Below are 15,583 nucleotides of genomic sequence, written 5' to 3'. Positions count from 1 at the left end.
TATATTTAGATAGCTACCTCAATTACCTTGAGCTCCTGCACATCGACTCGGTACTGGTACACCCTGTTATATTTCTTAAAAATCATTTTTTTTTTTATCTAAAATTGTACTCGGTCACATGCTTTGTAAACAACAGGTGTAGACTAACAGTGAAATGCTTACTTACGGGCCCCGTCCCAACAATGCAGAGAGAAAGAAAATGGAGAAATAATAGAAAAGTCAAACACGTAATAATAAACACAATGAGTAACGATAACTTGACTATAGACACAGGGTACCAGTACCGGGTCCATGTGCAGGGGTACGAGGTCATTGAGATAGATATGTCCATACAGTATAACTAGGAATAAAGTGACAGAACACAAACAGTAGCAGTAGCATATGTGATGAGACAAAACAAGTCAGTCTAAAAAGGGTTAATGCAGATAATCCGGTGCAGATAGTACTGGTTATTGTTATCTGTTATTCACTGTGTATTTATTCCTCGTGTCACTACTTCTATTATTCTACTTTTAAAAAATATATACATAATCTTTGCATTGTTGAAAAAGGACCAGTAAGTAAGAGTTTCACTCTCAGTCTAAATCTGTTGTTTACGAAGCACGTGACAAATAATATATGATTTTTGGTTGATTTTATTCTATGCAATCGAGAATTCATTTTGATGAAAGCATTTTGATGAAACTTCTCACACGGATGAGATGCATAGGAGGAGAGCAGACGTGCTTAGAACAATCAACAGATCCGACTGTCCAAAACTAGATTGAATTGACGTTTCATTTCTTTTCTTTCCGAAATCAAGAACATATGTCCGCTGGCATGCTTTGAACATTCAAAAGGCAATCCTAAATGTACTGTCACGCACAAGATATGACGGATGTTAGCTGTTCTGGAGAATAAATATTGTCATCAATGATACTGTCAAGATTAACAAGGCAGACGGGTTGTCTGCAATCACATTTGTTCCCCTGACAAGGTATGGTAAATCATTGTCTTTTTTGAGATGCAATCTTCTATTGTTTATTTGAGTTTGTACATAAACCGTAAGCTCTAAAAACACTATTGACTTACAATTTAGTATGGAGTTGGCAATTTTAAAGTAATGACACATTACTGTCAAAATGTGATAATAGAATACATTTAAACATGATAAAAATAGAAACGACTGACAGGTAAACCCTGATATCATAGCTGAGACTTTCTCTTATCTCTTATAGACGAAAAACAAGCTAAAGAAGTAGACAAATGTCTGGTTATATAAAAAATAACCAGATTATGATGGAGCGTCATCAAAATTGATCATTTTTCCCATTTAGCATATTCAAGTTTTTGTCATTAAGGGTCCTTCTGTGCTGTTTTTAGCCATCTGTTTCAAAGCGCCTGAAACCATTAGAGGGGCTAAGAGGGGTCAGATTACCACCCTGCATTTCAGTGAGAGGGGGCAGGTTGGAGGAGCGGCCATTTAAATGTGACACATCTGAGCTCTGTTGTGGAGTGTTGCTTCTGGGTCATTTTCTCCCAGCAGGCAACAATGCTGAAAAGCGCCTGTCTGGGCCCTCGGGCACTGAGAGGCAGCCTCATGTTCCAGAACAGAATAGAATGTGCACAGAATGTGCCTGCAATCACTACACATATAGATAGGTATACTGTAGACCTCAGGAGTTATTTCCGAGGTTTATAAGTCTGCTCTCACCGGGGTTAGATTCAGGTGTCAGACTGGTACAGCTCTTTACAAGGATCTTTGATTGATCGTTTCACACAATCAACATTATGTACGGTAAGTGGTAGAGAGTAACCGACGTCCAGTGAGGCTAGCCAAGAACTGTCACAACCTCCTGACAGTCGTGACCTCATTATGTGTCTAGGCGGAAGGAATTTATTATCATTTCATGACTGGAAAAACAAAAATATGACCCACGATAGCCAATGGCAGCGCATTTTGAAGTGTGAACTGCGTTGCTCCAACTATAGAGTTCACACCCACTTAAAGTTGCATTCTTAGTGTGCCTCTCCTACAAAAGCCCATATATAAGTTGTCCACTTGCACTGGATAAGGCCGACTTGCCATAATAAATGTGTTTGATATTAGTAATGCAGAAGAGATAAAAAAGTTTATAGCCTAGACTTATCGTAAAGTTTATAGACTACGCCAGAGAGCTATACGTAGCAGCCCGAGCAAATCAAACTCCTAAACTACACTACTAACAGACGCCACTGTGAAGAGCCAGACAGAGTAGTAAAAAAAAGTAGGCTAGTTTCATTAAGCCTGATATACAGTATGTTCCTCCATTAGCACATCTGAGGAGACTGAATGAACTCAGTTGACTCTCCCTGACCACCCTGTCCAAGTGTATGTTTGGTACCAGGTCTGCATCTCTATATAGTGCACTACCCTATGGGCACTGGTCAAAAGTAGTGCACTATATAGGGAATCGGGTGCTATTTCAGACAACCTCCCGGAATCCCAATCCACAACAGTGGTCATGTCATTACATGCACGACAACGGCATGATGGCGGAGGGAGCGCAGCGTGGCAGCCAAAACAAGCCCTCTTTAACAGACTCAGTCATAAAGCTTTCAGGCGGCCAACGTGATCAAATTAATGGTGGATCTCCCGCAGAGAGCGAACAGAAAATGTTCCTCTCTTGCCTCCAGCGTTTGTGTGCTGCGTTCGCCTTTTTTTAGCCCTGCCTCTGGTTCTGACAGAGACACACAGAGACCCAGACCCACACAGCGCTCATGAGGTCTATGGGGAGTGGAAGAGAACAGGCTTTCTACCATGCAGTGCACAGTGCTCCATCCCCAGTCCCACTGTTTTACCATGCTGCTTGTCATTCAAAACAGGAATTATTCTCTATGTTCTTTGTATGGCGTTATGTCATGATAGTTGTAAAAACGTTTGAAATGTGGGGAAGATATTTGTTTTCGGATTCAGAATAAATTGCATAATACTGATGAGTGATGAATGATCTATAATCAATGATATGGATCAACACAACAAACCTTTGTTAAAACATACCAATCCTATAATAGTCATACTACTGTGATGTGCTTCATGCTCTGCACTACAATTGCTTTTTTTCATGGCAGTAAAAGGTTAACTTCTTCGAGATAGGGGGCGCTCTTTTAATTTTTGGATAAAAAACGTTCCCGTTTTAAACAAGATATTTTGTCACGAAAAGATGCTCGACTATGCATGTAATTGACAGCTTTGGAAAGAAAAAACTCTGCCATTTCCAAAACTGCAAAGATATTATCTGTGAGTGCCCCAGAACTAATGCTACAGGCGAAACCAAGATGAAGTTTCATACAGGAAATGCCCCAGATTCTGAAGGCGCTGTGTTCCAATGTCTCCTTATATGGCTGTGAATGCGCCAGGAATGAGCCTGCACTTTCTGTCGTTTCCCCAAGGTGTCTGCAGCATTGTGACGTATTTGTAGGCATATCATTGGAAGATTGACCATAAGAGACTACATTTACCAGGTGTCCGCCCGGTGTCCTGCGTCGAAATTATTGCGTAATCTCCAGGTCCATGCGTGTCCATTTCTTCAGAGAAGAAACTAAACTGCCACAAATTACTTATCATCGAATAGATATGTGAAAAACACCTTGAGGATTGATTCTAAACAACGTTTGCCATGTTTCTGTCGATATTATGGAGTTAATTTGGAAAAAAGTTTGCGTTTTAATGACTTAATTTTCGTTTTTTCTTACGGAGCGATTTGTCTACACAAATAATATTTTTGTAAAAACTGAACCAAATGAAGAAAACGGAGCGATTTGTCTACACAAATAATATTTTTGTAAAAACTGAACATTTGCTATCTGAGAGTCTCCTCATTGAAAACATCTGAAGTTCTTCAAAGGTAAATGATTTTATTTGAATGCTTTTTTTGTTTTTGTGAAAATGTTGCATGCTGAATGCCAGGCTTAATCCTATGCTAGGCTATCAATACTGTTACACAAATGCTTGTTTAGCTATGGTTCAAAAGCATATTTTGAAAATCTGAGATGACAGTGTTGTTAACAAAAGGCTAAGCTTGAGAGCAAATATATTTATTTCATTTCATTTGCGATTTTCATGAATAGTTAACGTTGCGTTATGCTAATGAGCTTGCCTAGAGAATTTACACTCCTGGATACAGGTTTTTTTCGTAGCCAAAGAAAACAGAGCAATTTCTCATACACAAATAATCTTTTTGTAAAAACTGAACATTTGATATCTAACTGAGAGTCTCCTCATTGAAAACATTGTATGCTTGCTGTGACCTGAAGAATGCTTTTCTTGTTTTTGTGTAAACGTTCTTCAAAGGTAAATGATTTTATTTGAATGCTTTTCTTGTTTTTGTGTAAACGTTGTATGCTGAATTAGCTTCAACTCCCACAGCATCCCCATGTTGTCTAGAGCTAAATGCTACGCTAAATGCTAAGAGCTCTCTCCTGAAATTTTTTCGCTAGCTATCAATAATCTTACACAAATGCTTGTTTTTTATGGGACATCTATGGAAGATTGAAAGGTAATGACTGTTTTCTAAAAAATGCTATTATTTTGTTTTACGAAAATCTGAGATGACATGCTGTTTTAAAAATCGGACTTGTTTCACAAAGTGTAGCAAATACCCCTGCTGTGTATTTTAATGCTTGAGAACTAATACATATTTATTTCATTTCATTTGCGATTTTTTCATTTGCGATTTTCATGAATAGTTAACGTTGCGTTATGGTAATGAGCTTGAGGCTGTATTCACGATCCCGAATCCGGGATGGCTAGAATAAAGAGGTTAATCAACTTACAACAAACTGCACACATTTAAAAGTAAACCTTTAGATGACACAGGGTACTACTCACTCTCTGTCAATGACCAGGCAGGTGACGGCATCAGCAGCAATGACATTAGCCGTCCTGATGTCCTCTCTGTGGGGACACAAATTGAAAACAAATCAGTCAAACACATCCCCCAAAGAAACTAATGTAGGACACTAACGTACGTTTTAATATATACGCCATTTACCAGACGCCTTTATCCAAAGCAACCTGCAGTCATCCATGCATACATATTACATACACTACCGGTCAAAAGTTTGGGGTCATTAAGAAATGTCCTTGTTTTTGAAAGAAAAGCAAAAACATGTTGTCTGTTAAAATAACATCAAATTGATCAGAAATACAGTGTAGACATTGTTAATGTTGTAAATGACTATTGAAGCTGGAAACCGCTGATTTTCAATGGAATATCTATATAGGCGTACAGAGGCCCATTATCAGCAACCATCACTCCTGTGTTCCAATTGCACGTTGTTAACTAATCCAAGTTTATCATTTTAAAAGGCTAATTGATCATAGAAATCCCTTTTGCAATTATGTTAGCACTGCTGAAAACTGAAGTACTGATTAAAAAAGCAATAAAACTAGCCTTCTTTAGACTTGTTGAGCAGAAACAAAGAACTTTCTTCTGAAACTCGTCGATCTATTCTCATTCTTAGAAATTAAGGCTATTCCATGTGACAAATTGCCAAGAAACTGAAGATCTCGTACAACGCTGTGTACTACTCCCTTCACAGCACAGCACAAACTGGCCCTAACCAGAATAGAAAGAGGAGTGGGAGGACCCATTGCACAATGTCACATTCTGATTTAATTCACTTTGCCATCACACAATCCTTTCTAACACAGAAACAAATCAAGAATAAGAGATGATAGTAACAACCATACTCTCTACAGCTGTCTACATCATCATCAAATCCCCGTCACTGCAACCTGAAGTGTCTTCCAAATCACTTGAATCTGCAAACGACTCTGAATCAGTGGTTTCCATAATGACCTGCGATCATTCTGTGAAAACATCCACACACACACTCTCTCTCTCACTAATGCACGGCGTTAGTGGCTTTGTAGAGACAAAGAGAACAATGGGACCACTTCCCTAGACTATTAGATCAAGTTCCCATTAGTAGATTCATGTAACGTATATCACAGCAATGAATGGTGGATGACCAGATGATTTCATCATGAAATAAAATAGCACAATAGTAGCCGGTCACCTTGATAGTAATGCCATACAGTATACTGCCTATCTATGTGTTACATGCATCCCTGTAATTGACATGAATTCAGTATGGTTGTGTAACAGCAGTATCTACAATGCATTATGGAATAAACTTTCCTCCATGTGTCGTAGGTTACCCAGACACCCCATCTGATACCCCATCTTCCATGAAATCAGCTGCCTGCCCTGAGCTGTCCAGTCCAGGCTGTCTCCATGGGCCATGCCAGTGAGACCAGGTGTGTGCTTTTAGAGTAGAGGGGATGGGCATCATCTAATTTGACAGAACTATCTGGTGACAGGAGGAGCGAGTGTGAGGGGAGAGGGACGGGTGGATGAATACGAGAGGAAATCTATCCATCCAGCCCAACTATTACATTTGAGCCCCCTAATAGACAGAGCAGAGACAACAGCTGTGATTTTCCCCCTGCTCATGGATGAAGCAACCGTTCCCTGGACATCACAAGAACACCTGGGGATTCTGAAGACGGAGGCTGAGGTGTCCATTTCACACGGATATGTCACTTACAGCAATTCAGCATTAATTCCAGTTGCTACTATTGGACCACCCAACTAGCCGTATACTTTCATTTCAGTGTTTTGTTACACAGCTGACACGTGTAAGCAGATATCTCCCGTTGAGGGAGCAGGATGCCATTCTTCAAGCCAATTAGCACATATTATGGCAGGGAGATGGAAACATCTACGGCAGACTATGGACCTGCTATATCACTAGATATCTCCCAGTAAAATGAAAGGAGAGCTTTCTAGACATGCCACACTTCAAACCAATTGCCACATATCATGGCAGGGACAGGGAGAGATAAACATGGAAGGTAGCCACACTGGGACTGTTATCGCACCACATATACTGCATCAAATAACTACTATATATATGAGAGAGAGAGAGAGAGAGAGAGAGAGAGAGAGAGAGAGAGAGAGAGAGAGAGAATATTGAGCCAGGCACAGGCACAGCAGACCATGCCTCCATCAATGTCAATCACAACCAGTGAGAGAGCAGCTTGGAGAAAAGGTTATGGTTGTCAGTCTCAATGGAAATGTGTGCACAGTACAAAGACTTGGGGGAAATACAATGCCATAGGCATTTAACACCTCGGTTTATCACAAACCAGCCAAGATAATCCATGTGTGGCTCTGTTGGTAGAGCATGGTGCTTGCAATGCCAGGGTTGTGGGTTCAATTCCCATGAGGGACGAGTGTGAAAACAAATGTATGCAGTTGCTCTGGATAAGAGTGTCTGCTATATTACTGAAATGTAGATTAGGAGAGATGGCAGACTTCTGGGGGGGGGGGCTTTGTTAAGCAGCAGAGAGCTGCCTAACTCTGGTGACATTTGCAGCTGAAAGGCTCTTATGATGAATTGAGCACTGCTTGGTGTACAACATTTTTGGGCAAAGTTCAGGCATGTGTGCGTACCCATGTATGGCTGAGAGGGAAAGAAAGATGTTTGTGGGTGCGTGTGTCGTGAGAGAGAATCGTATTTACGTGACAATTATTCCTGAGTCCTGACATCTCCCTAATAGCCAATAATTAGCCTTAATGTGAGGGAACAAGGTGTTTTGTGTTGGGCAGATATGAAAGTGCACTTAGCATACAGCCTCCTTCACGTCAAAGCCAGTAAGCCACTCAAACCTTTTTAACCACAAGGACTATTGTGCTGTCCTGTCTGTAGTCAATTCTTCATGGCTCCATCATCTCCTCCCCCAAAATCATGCTAACAGGGCTAGCATGCAAATATCGCTTGGGTAAACAGCGCACCAACTTTTTTTTAAAGCCGTGATTGATTTGCTTGACATAGTAATGGAGAAGATGTGTATTTATTAGGGACCCCTTTACGAGTTTCATTATTTTATTGTCTACATTATTCAGTAGAACAACATGAAACTGTTTACACCTTCGGGTCTCATCTTTATCACCCTTTAGTTTGACTTTTTATCATTCATGTTTTATTCATTACGGAGAAAACAACAGGAGTGTGCTAATTAGGACAGAGGAGAGGGGGACAGATCACACACAGAGAGAGAGAGGCAGATGAGGAACACACATTTTGGAGATGTGGCGCCTTTCAAAGTCTAACTAATACAACGCCATAGCTTGTTAAAGCCTAGCTCTTCATGGCTGTGGCTGCGACACCGGTGAACATCAAAGCAGAGTATAACAAGATCCCTCTTCCTTTGTTTGCTGTGAACAACAGAAGCAAGAATTTGAATGCTATTAACTCAGGAGAGGAAACTCCAGTGAGATGCAAGACATCTATTGCGTTTCCAATTATATGAACAATTTTTCAAAAACAAATCTAGCTTAATTGATTTATAAAATAACAAATGCCTTTATGAGATTCATTATTTTATTACCCACATTATTCAGTAGAACAATAAAAACTGTTACACCTCCGGGTCTTATCTTTATCACCTATTAGTTTAACTTGTTTTTTTTTCTTCGTGTTTTATTCATTACGAAAAACAACAGGTTGTGTACCATTGATATACAGTACCACTGTACCACCACCATACGGTTTACAGTGCCTTTAGAAAGTATTCACACCCCTTGACTTTTTCCACATTTTGTTGTGTCACAGCTTGAATTTAAAATGGATTCAATTGAGATGTTGCATCATTGGCCTATACACAATACCCCATAATGTTAGTGGAACTGTTTTTTATTTTTTTATAAATTAGTAAAAAATGAAAGCTGAAATGGCTTGAGTCAATAAGTATTCAACCCCTTTGTTATGGCAAGCCTAAATAAGTTCAGAAGTAAAAATGTGCTTAACAAGTCACATAATAAGTTGCATGGACTAACTTTGTGGGCAGTAATAGTGTTTAACATGATTTTTGAATGACAACCTCATCTCTGTACCTCCCATTTACAATGCAATCGGAAAGTATACAGACCCCTTGACTTTTTCCACATTTTGTTACGTTACAGCCTATTTTCAGGTCTTTCCCGAGATGTTCGATCTGGTTCAAGTCCAGGCTCTGGCTGGGCCACTCAAGGACATTCAGAGACTCCTTCATTGTCTTGGCTGTGCGCTTTGGGTCGTTCTCATCAAGGATCTCCCTGTACTTTGCCCCGTTCATCTTTCCCTCGATCCTGACTAGTCTCCCAGTTCCTGCCGCTGAAAAACATCCCCACAGCATGATGCTGCCACCACCATGCTTCACCGTAGGGATGGTGCCAGATTTCCTCCAGACGTGACGCTAGGTATTCAAGCCAAAGAGTGGCCTAGTTACAGTTTTGACTTAAATCCGCTTGAAATCTATGGCAAGACTGGAAAATGGCTGTCTAGCAATGATCAACAACCAACTTGATAGAGCTTGAAGAATTTAAAAAATAATAATGTGTAAATATTGTACAATCCAGGTGTGCAAAGCTCTTAGAGACTTACATAGCTGTAATCGCTGACAAAGTTGATTTTAACATGTATTGACTAAGTGGTGTGAATACTTGTGTAAATTAGATATTTCTGTATTTCATTCTCACTACATATGCAAAAATGTTTAAAAACATGTTTTCACTTTGCCATTATGGGGTATTGTGTGTAGATGGGTGAGATTTTTTTTTTATCCATATTGAATTCAGGCTGTAACACGACAAAATATGGAATCATTTCTGAAGGCACTGTAGCCACCTGAGAGCTGTCATTGGACGAGAGAACACCAGGAGGTACTGTCTCTCTCAATCATAGCCTGACACTGTCACCATTCTCTCCTCACTCGTCTCCTCTAATTTGAGCTGGGAGCAGGTCACTGTGCCACAAAGCCACTGTGCCGATCTCTGACTGCCTCCAGTCAGCCAATCAGAACAGCCACTAGACTCACTACTGACTTTGCCCTGACTACCTCTCTCCCAATGGGCTACGCGACTCCAAGAATCAAAACGCTCCGTCAGTGGTCATAGCCTCCTCTAAACCCATCAAATAGCATAATCCCTGATGTATTTCATTATTGATTTTTTTTGTATCACCTTTATTCAACCAGGTAGGCCAGTTGAGAACAAATTTTAATTTACAACTGTGACCTGGCAAAGATAAAGCAAAGTAGTGCAACAAAAACAACAACACAGAGTTACACATAAACAAACGTACAGTCAATAACACAATAGAAAAATCTATGTACAGTGTGTGCAAATGTAGAAGATTAGGGAGGTAAGGCAATAAATAGGCCATAGAGGCGAAATAATGACAAATTAGCATTAACACTGGAGTGACAGTTGCGCAGATGATAATGTGCAAGTAAAGATACTGGGGTGCAAAAGAGCAAGAAGATAAATCACAATATGGGGATGAGGTAGTTGGGTGTGCTATTTACAGATTGGCTGTGTACAGGTACAGTGATCGGTAAACTGCTCTGACAGGTGATGCTTAAAGTTAGAGAGGGAGATATAAGTCTCCAGCCTCAGTGATTTTTGCCATTCGTTCCAGTCATTGGCAGCAGAGAACTGGAAGGAAAGTCATCAAAGTAAGCATTGGCTTTGGGGATGACCAGTGAAATATATGGTACCTGCTGGAGCGCGTACTTCGGGTGGGTGCTGCTATGGTGACCAGTGAGCTGAGATAGTGCCAGTGGGTTTGGCGATGAATATGTAGCAAGGGCCAGCCAACGAGGTCATACAGGTCGCAGTGGTGTGTAGTATATGGGCTTTGGTGACAAACCGGATGGCACTGTGTTAGACTACATCCAGTTTGCTGATGTTGGAGGCTATTTTGTAAATGACATCGCCGAAGTCAAGGATCGGTAGGATATTCCGTTTTACGAGGGTATGTTTGGCAGCATGAGTGAAGGAAGCTTTGTTGCAAAATAGGAAGCCGATTCTATATTTAATTTTGGATTGGAGATGCTTAATGTGAGTCTGGAAGGAGAGTTTACAGTCTAACCAGACACCTAGGTATTTGTAGTTGTTCACATATAAGTCAAAACCAGAGTAGTGATGCTCATCAGGCGAGGGAGTGCGGGGCAGCAATTGGTTGAAGAGCATGCATTTAGTTTTACTTGCATTTATAAGCTGTTTGAGGCCAGGGAAGGAGTGTTGAATGGCATTGAAGCTCGTTTGGAGGTCAGTTAACACAGTGTCCAAAGAATGGCAAGATATATACAGAATGGTGTCATCTGCGTAGAGGTGGATCAGAGAACCACCAGCAGCAAGAGCGACATCATTGATATATACAGAGAAAAGAGTCGGCCCGAGAATTTAACCCTGTGGCACCCCCATAGAGACTGTCAGAGGTCCGGACAACAGGCCCTCCGATTTGACACACTGAACTCTATCTGAGAAGTAGTTGGTGAACCAGGAAAGGCAATCATTTAAGAAGGCCATTGAGTATGCCGATAAGAATGCGGTGATTGACAGAGTCGAAAGCCTTGGCCAGGTCGATGAAGACGGCTGCACAGTACTGTCTTTTATCGATGGCGGTTATGATATCGTTTAGGACCTTGAGTGTGGCTCAGGTGCACCTATGACCAGCTCCGAAACCAGACTGCATAGTGGAGAAGATACGGTGGGATTCTAAATGGTCGGTGATCTGTTTGTTACCTTAGCTTTCGAAGATTTTAGAAAGGCAGGGCAGGATGGATATAGGTCGATAACAGTTTGGGTGTAGAGTGTCTCCCACTTTGAAGAGTGGGATGACTGCGGTAGCTTTCCAATCTTTGGGGATCTCAGACGATATGAAAGAGAGGTTGAACAGGCTAGTAATAGGGGTTGCAACAATTTTACCGGATAATTTTAGAAAGACAGGGTCCAGATTGTCTTGCCCAGCTGATTTGTAGGGCTTGGGCAAGTTTCTGCAGGGGGTGCAGGGCTGTTGGCCAGGGTAAGGGTAGCCGGTTCAAAGCATGGCCAGGGGTAGAAAACTGCTTATTGAAATGATCGATTATCATAGATTTATTGGTGGTGACAGTGTTAACCATCGTCAGTGCTGGGCAGCTGGGAGGTGCTCTTACTCCATGGACTTACAGTGTCCCAAAACGTTTTGGAATTAGTGCTACAGAATGCAAATTTCTGTTTGAAAAAGCTAGCCTTTGCTTTCCTAACTGACTGTGTATATTGGTTCCTGACTTCCCTGAAAGGTTGCATATTGCGGGGGCTATTCGATGCTAATGCAGAACGCCACAGGATGTTTTTGTCCTGGGCAAGGGCAGTCAAGTCTGGGGTGAACCAAGGGCTATATCTGTTCTTAGTTCTACATTTTTTAATGTGGCATGCTTATTTAAGATGGTGAGGAAAGCACTTTTAAAGAACAACCAGGCATCCTCTACTGACAGGATGATGTCAATATCCTTCCAGGACACCTGGTCCAGGTCGATTAGAAAGGCCTGCTCGCTGAAGTGTTTTAGGGAGTGTTTGACAGTGATGAGGGGTGGTCGTTTGACCGAGGACCCATTACGGACCCAGGCAATGAGGCAGTGAATGCTGAAATCCTGGTTGAAGACAGCAGAGGTGCATTTAGAGGGCAAGTTGGTCAGGATGATATCTAAGAGGGTGCCCATGGTTACGGATTTAGGGTTGTACCTGGTAGGTTAATTGATCATTTCTGTGAGATTGAGGGCATCTATTTTAGATTGTAGGATGGCCGGGCTGTTAACCTCTTGAACCTCTGGGGGCAGTATTTCCTTTTTGGATGAAAAACGTTCCCGTTTTAAACAAGATATTTTGTCACGAAAAGATGCTCGACTATGCATTAATTAGCTTTGGAAAGAAAACACTCTGACATTTCCAAAACTGCAAAGATATTGTCTGTGAGTGCCACAGAACTAATGCTACAGGCGAAACCAAGATTACATTTCATACAGGAAGTGAGCCAGATTTTGAATGCGCTGTGTTCCAATGTCTCCTTATATGGCTGTGAATGCGCAAGGAATGAGCCTACACTTTCTGTCGTTTCCCCAAGGTGTCTGCAGCATTGTGACGTATTTGTAGGCATATCATTGGAAAATTGACCATAAGAGACTACCTTTACCAGGTGCCCGCTCGGTGTCCTCCGTCGAAACTATTGCGTAATCTCCAGGTGCGTGCATTTTTCCATTTTGTTCAGAGGAGAAACCAAACTGCCACGAGTGATTATCATCGAATAGATATGTGAAAAACACCTTGAGGATTGATTCTAAACAACTTTTGCCATGTTTCTGTCGATATTATGGAGTTAATTTGGAAAAAAGTTTGCCGTTGTAATGACTGAATTTTCGTTTTTTTTTCTTATCCAAACGTGATGAACAACACGGAGCGATTTCTCCTACACAAATAATATTTTTGGAAAAACGGAACATTTGCTATCTAACTGAGAGTCTCCTCATTGAAAACATCCGAAGTTCTTCAAAGGTAAATGATTTTATTTGAATGCTTTTCTTGTTTTGTGAAAATGTTGCCTGCTGAATGCTAGGCTTAATGCTATGCTAGCTATCAATACTCTTACACAAATGCTTGTGTAGCTATGGTTGAAAAGCATTTTTTGAAAATCTGAGATGACAGTGTTGTTAACAAAAGGCTAAGCTTGAGAGCAAATATATTTATTTAATTTCATTTGCGATTTTCATGAATAGTTAACGTTGCGTTATGGTAATGAGCTTGAGGCTATAATTACGCTCCCGGATACGGGATTGCTCGTCGCAGCAGGTTAAGAATATCCCAGTTGAGGTCACCTAACAGTACAAACTCTGAAGATAGATGGGGGGCAATCAATTCACATATGGTGTCCAGGGCACAGCTGGGGTCTGAGTAGGGTCTATAACAAGTGGCAACAGTGAGAGACTTGTTTCTGGAATGGTGGATTAGTAGGAGCTCAAATTGTTTGGGCACAGACCTGGATAGTATGACAGAACTCTGCAGGCTATCTTTGCAATAGATTGCAACTCCACCTCCTTTGGCAGTTCTTGTCGGAAAATGTTGTAGTTGTTGATGGAAATTTCAGGATTTTTGGTGGTCTTCCTAAGCCAGGATACAGACACAGCTAGGACATCAGGGTTGGCGGAGTGTGCTAAAGCAGTGAATAAAACAAACTTAGGGAGCAGGCTTCTGATGTTAACATGCATGAAACCAAGGCTTACAGTTACAGAAGTCAACTAATTAGAGCGCCTGGGGAATGGGAGTGATGCTGGGGACTGCTGTAGAGGTTACATCACCAGAGGAACAGAGGAGGAGTAGGATAAGGGTATGGCTAAAGGCTATAAGAACTGGCCGTCTAGTGCATTCGGAACAGAGAGTAAACGATTTCAGATTTCTGGGCGTGGAAGAATAGATTCAATGCATAATGTACAGACAAGGGTATGGTAGGATGTGTGTGGAGGTAAACATAGGCATTGAGTGACGATGAGAGAGGTTTTGTCTCTAGAGGCACCAGTAGAACAAAAGGGCTATCTAAGGCATATTGGGCAGGGCTGGGGGCTCTACAGTGAAATAAGACAATAATCACTGACCAAAACAGCAATAGACAAGGCATATTGACATTAGGGATCAAATCAAATCAAATCAAATCATGTGTAGCCTGTTGAAACCACCTCAGACGGTTACCTTGGCAGACCAGTCGTGATGGATCGGGGGGGCTCTGTGTCGGAAGTAAAGGGTCCAGGTCAAATGGAAAAAGTTGGTGGACCTCTTTGGCTAGCCGGGAGATGGGCCTTACTCGAGGCTAGCTCAAGGCTAACTGGTGCTTCGGGACAGAGATGTTAGCCAGGAGTAGCCACTCAGATAGCAGCTAGCTAGATGCGATGATCCGGTGTAAAGGTTCAGGACTTGCGGTAGGAATCCGGAGATATGGTAGAGAAAAAGGATATTGCGCTATCACTCTGTGCAGAATGGCAGGTATTGACCAAGCTGAGGCTGGCTGGTGTCCGAGTTAGCTGGCTAGCTGCTGATGGGGGTTCCGGTTCTAAAGTATAAAAATAGCATATCCGTACCACATTGGGTGAGGCGGGTTGCAGGAGAGTATATTCAGTCCGTACATGGAAAGTGAGATTAAAATATACACAAGAAAAAAAACAGAGGAAAATTATATTTACAAGGGAGAAGACAAAACAGACGTCCGACTGCTACGCCATCTTGGATTACTGTCCTCACACCACAGACTCAATGACTGACTGACTGAGTGAAAGAAGGAGCCCCAGGTCTTCATTGATAGACTGTTCTAATCAGTGTGATAGCTGCTGCTTTCTACACCTTAGGACCAATGACCTAAATAGCATTGTTCCACAGCTATAAAAGTACAGAGACGAATGGCTGAACAACAAGTAGCTGTCATGCTAAGGGAAAAGCTTTTGTTAGGTTAACACAGTGAGATGAAACCATTACAAACAAAGAGTATAAACACAATTTGAGGAAGCATTTTTCCTTTTGTCTTTCATCTGTACTGTATCTCACATAAAGTAGGCCCTCCCAGTTAGGGGGAGTGATGAGCTCTACAGCAGTCTCACAACTCAATCGCTGGTTGAAAACTGTTTTCTGCCCCTCCCAAAAGATAGAATTTGTAGATAATTGGCCCTCTTTCTGGGATTCACCCACAAACAGGACCAAGCCTGGCCTGCTGA

General features: G+C 41.5%; 1 protein-coding gene across 5 annotated transcripts in view; it reads right to left on the bottom strand.

Annotated features, from left to right (window-relative positions):
• Positions 1 to 15,583, bottom strand: part of prkg1b (protein kinase cGMP-dependent 1b) — a 161,560-nt gene that overhangs the window by 26,018 nt on the left and 119,959 nt on the right. For all 5 annotated transcript variants that reach the window (XM_029684708.2, XM_029684709.2, XM_029684706.2 and 2 more), the window contains one exon: positions 4,850 to 4,915. In XM_029684708.2, the coding sequence (XP_029540568.1) occupies positions 4,850 to 4,915 (66 nt within the window). The remainder of the gene's footprint in view (positions 1 to 4,849; positions 4,916 to 15,583) is intronic.

The sequence above is a fragment of the Oncorhynchus nerka genome, linkage group LG16, assembly GCF_034236695.1.
Source record: "Oncorhynchus nerka isolate Pitt River linkage group LG16, Oner_Uvic_2.0, whole genome shotgun sequence".
Lineage (NCBI taxonomy): Eukaryota > Metazoa > Chordata > Actinopteri > Salmoniformes > Salmonidae > Oncorhynchus > Oncorhynchus nerka.
The sequence above is the reverse complement of the archived record's forward strand: the minus strand, read 5'-3'. Positions and strand labels throughout refer to the sequence as shown.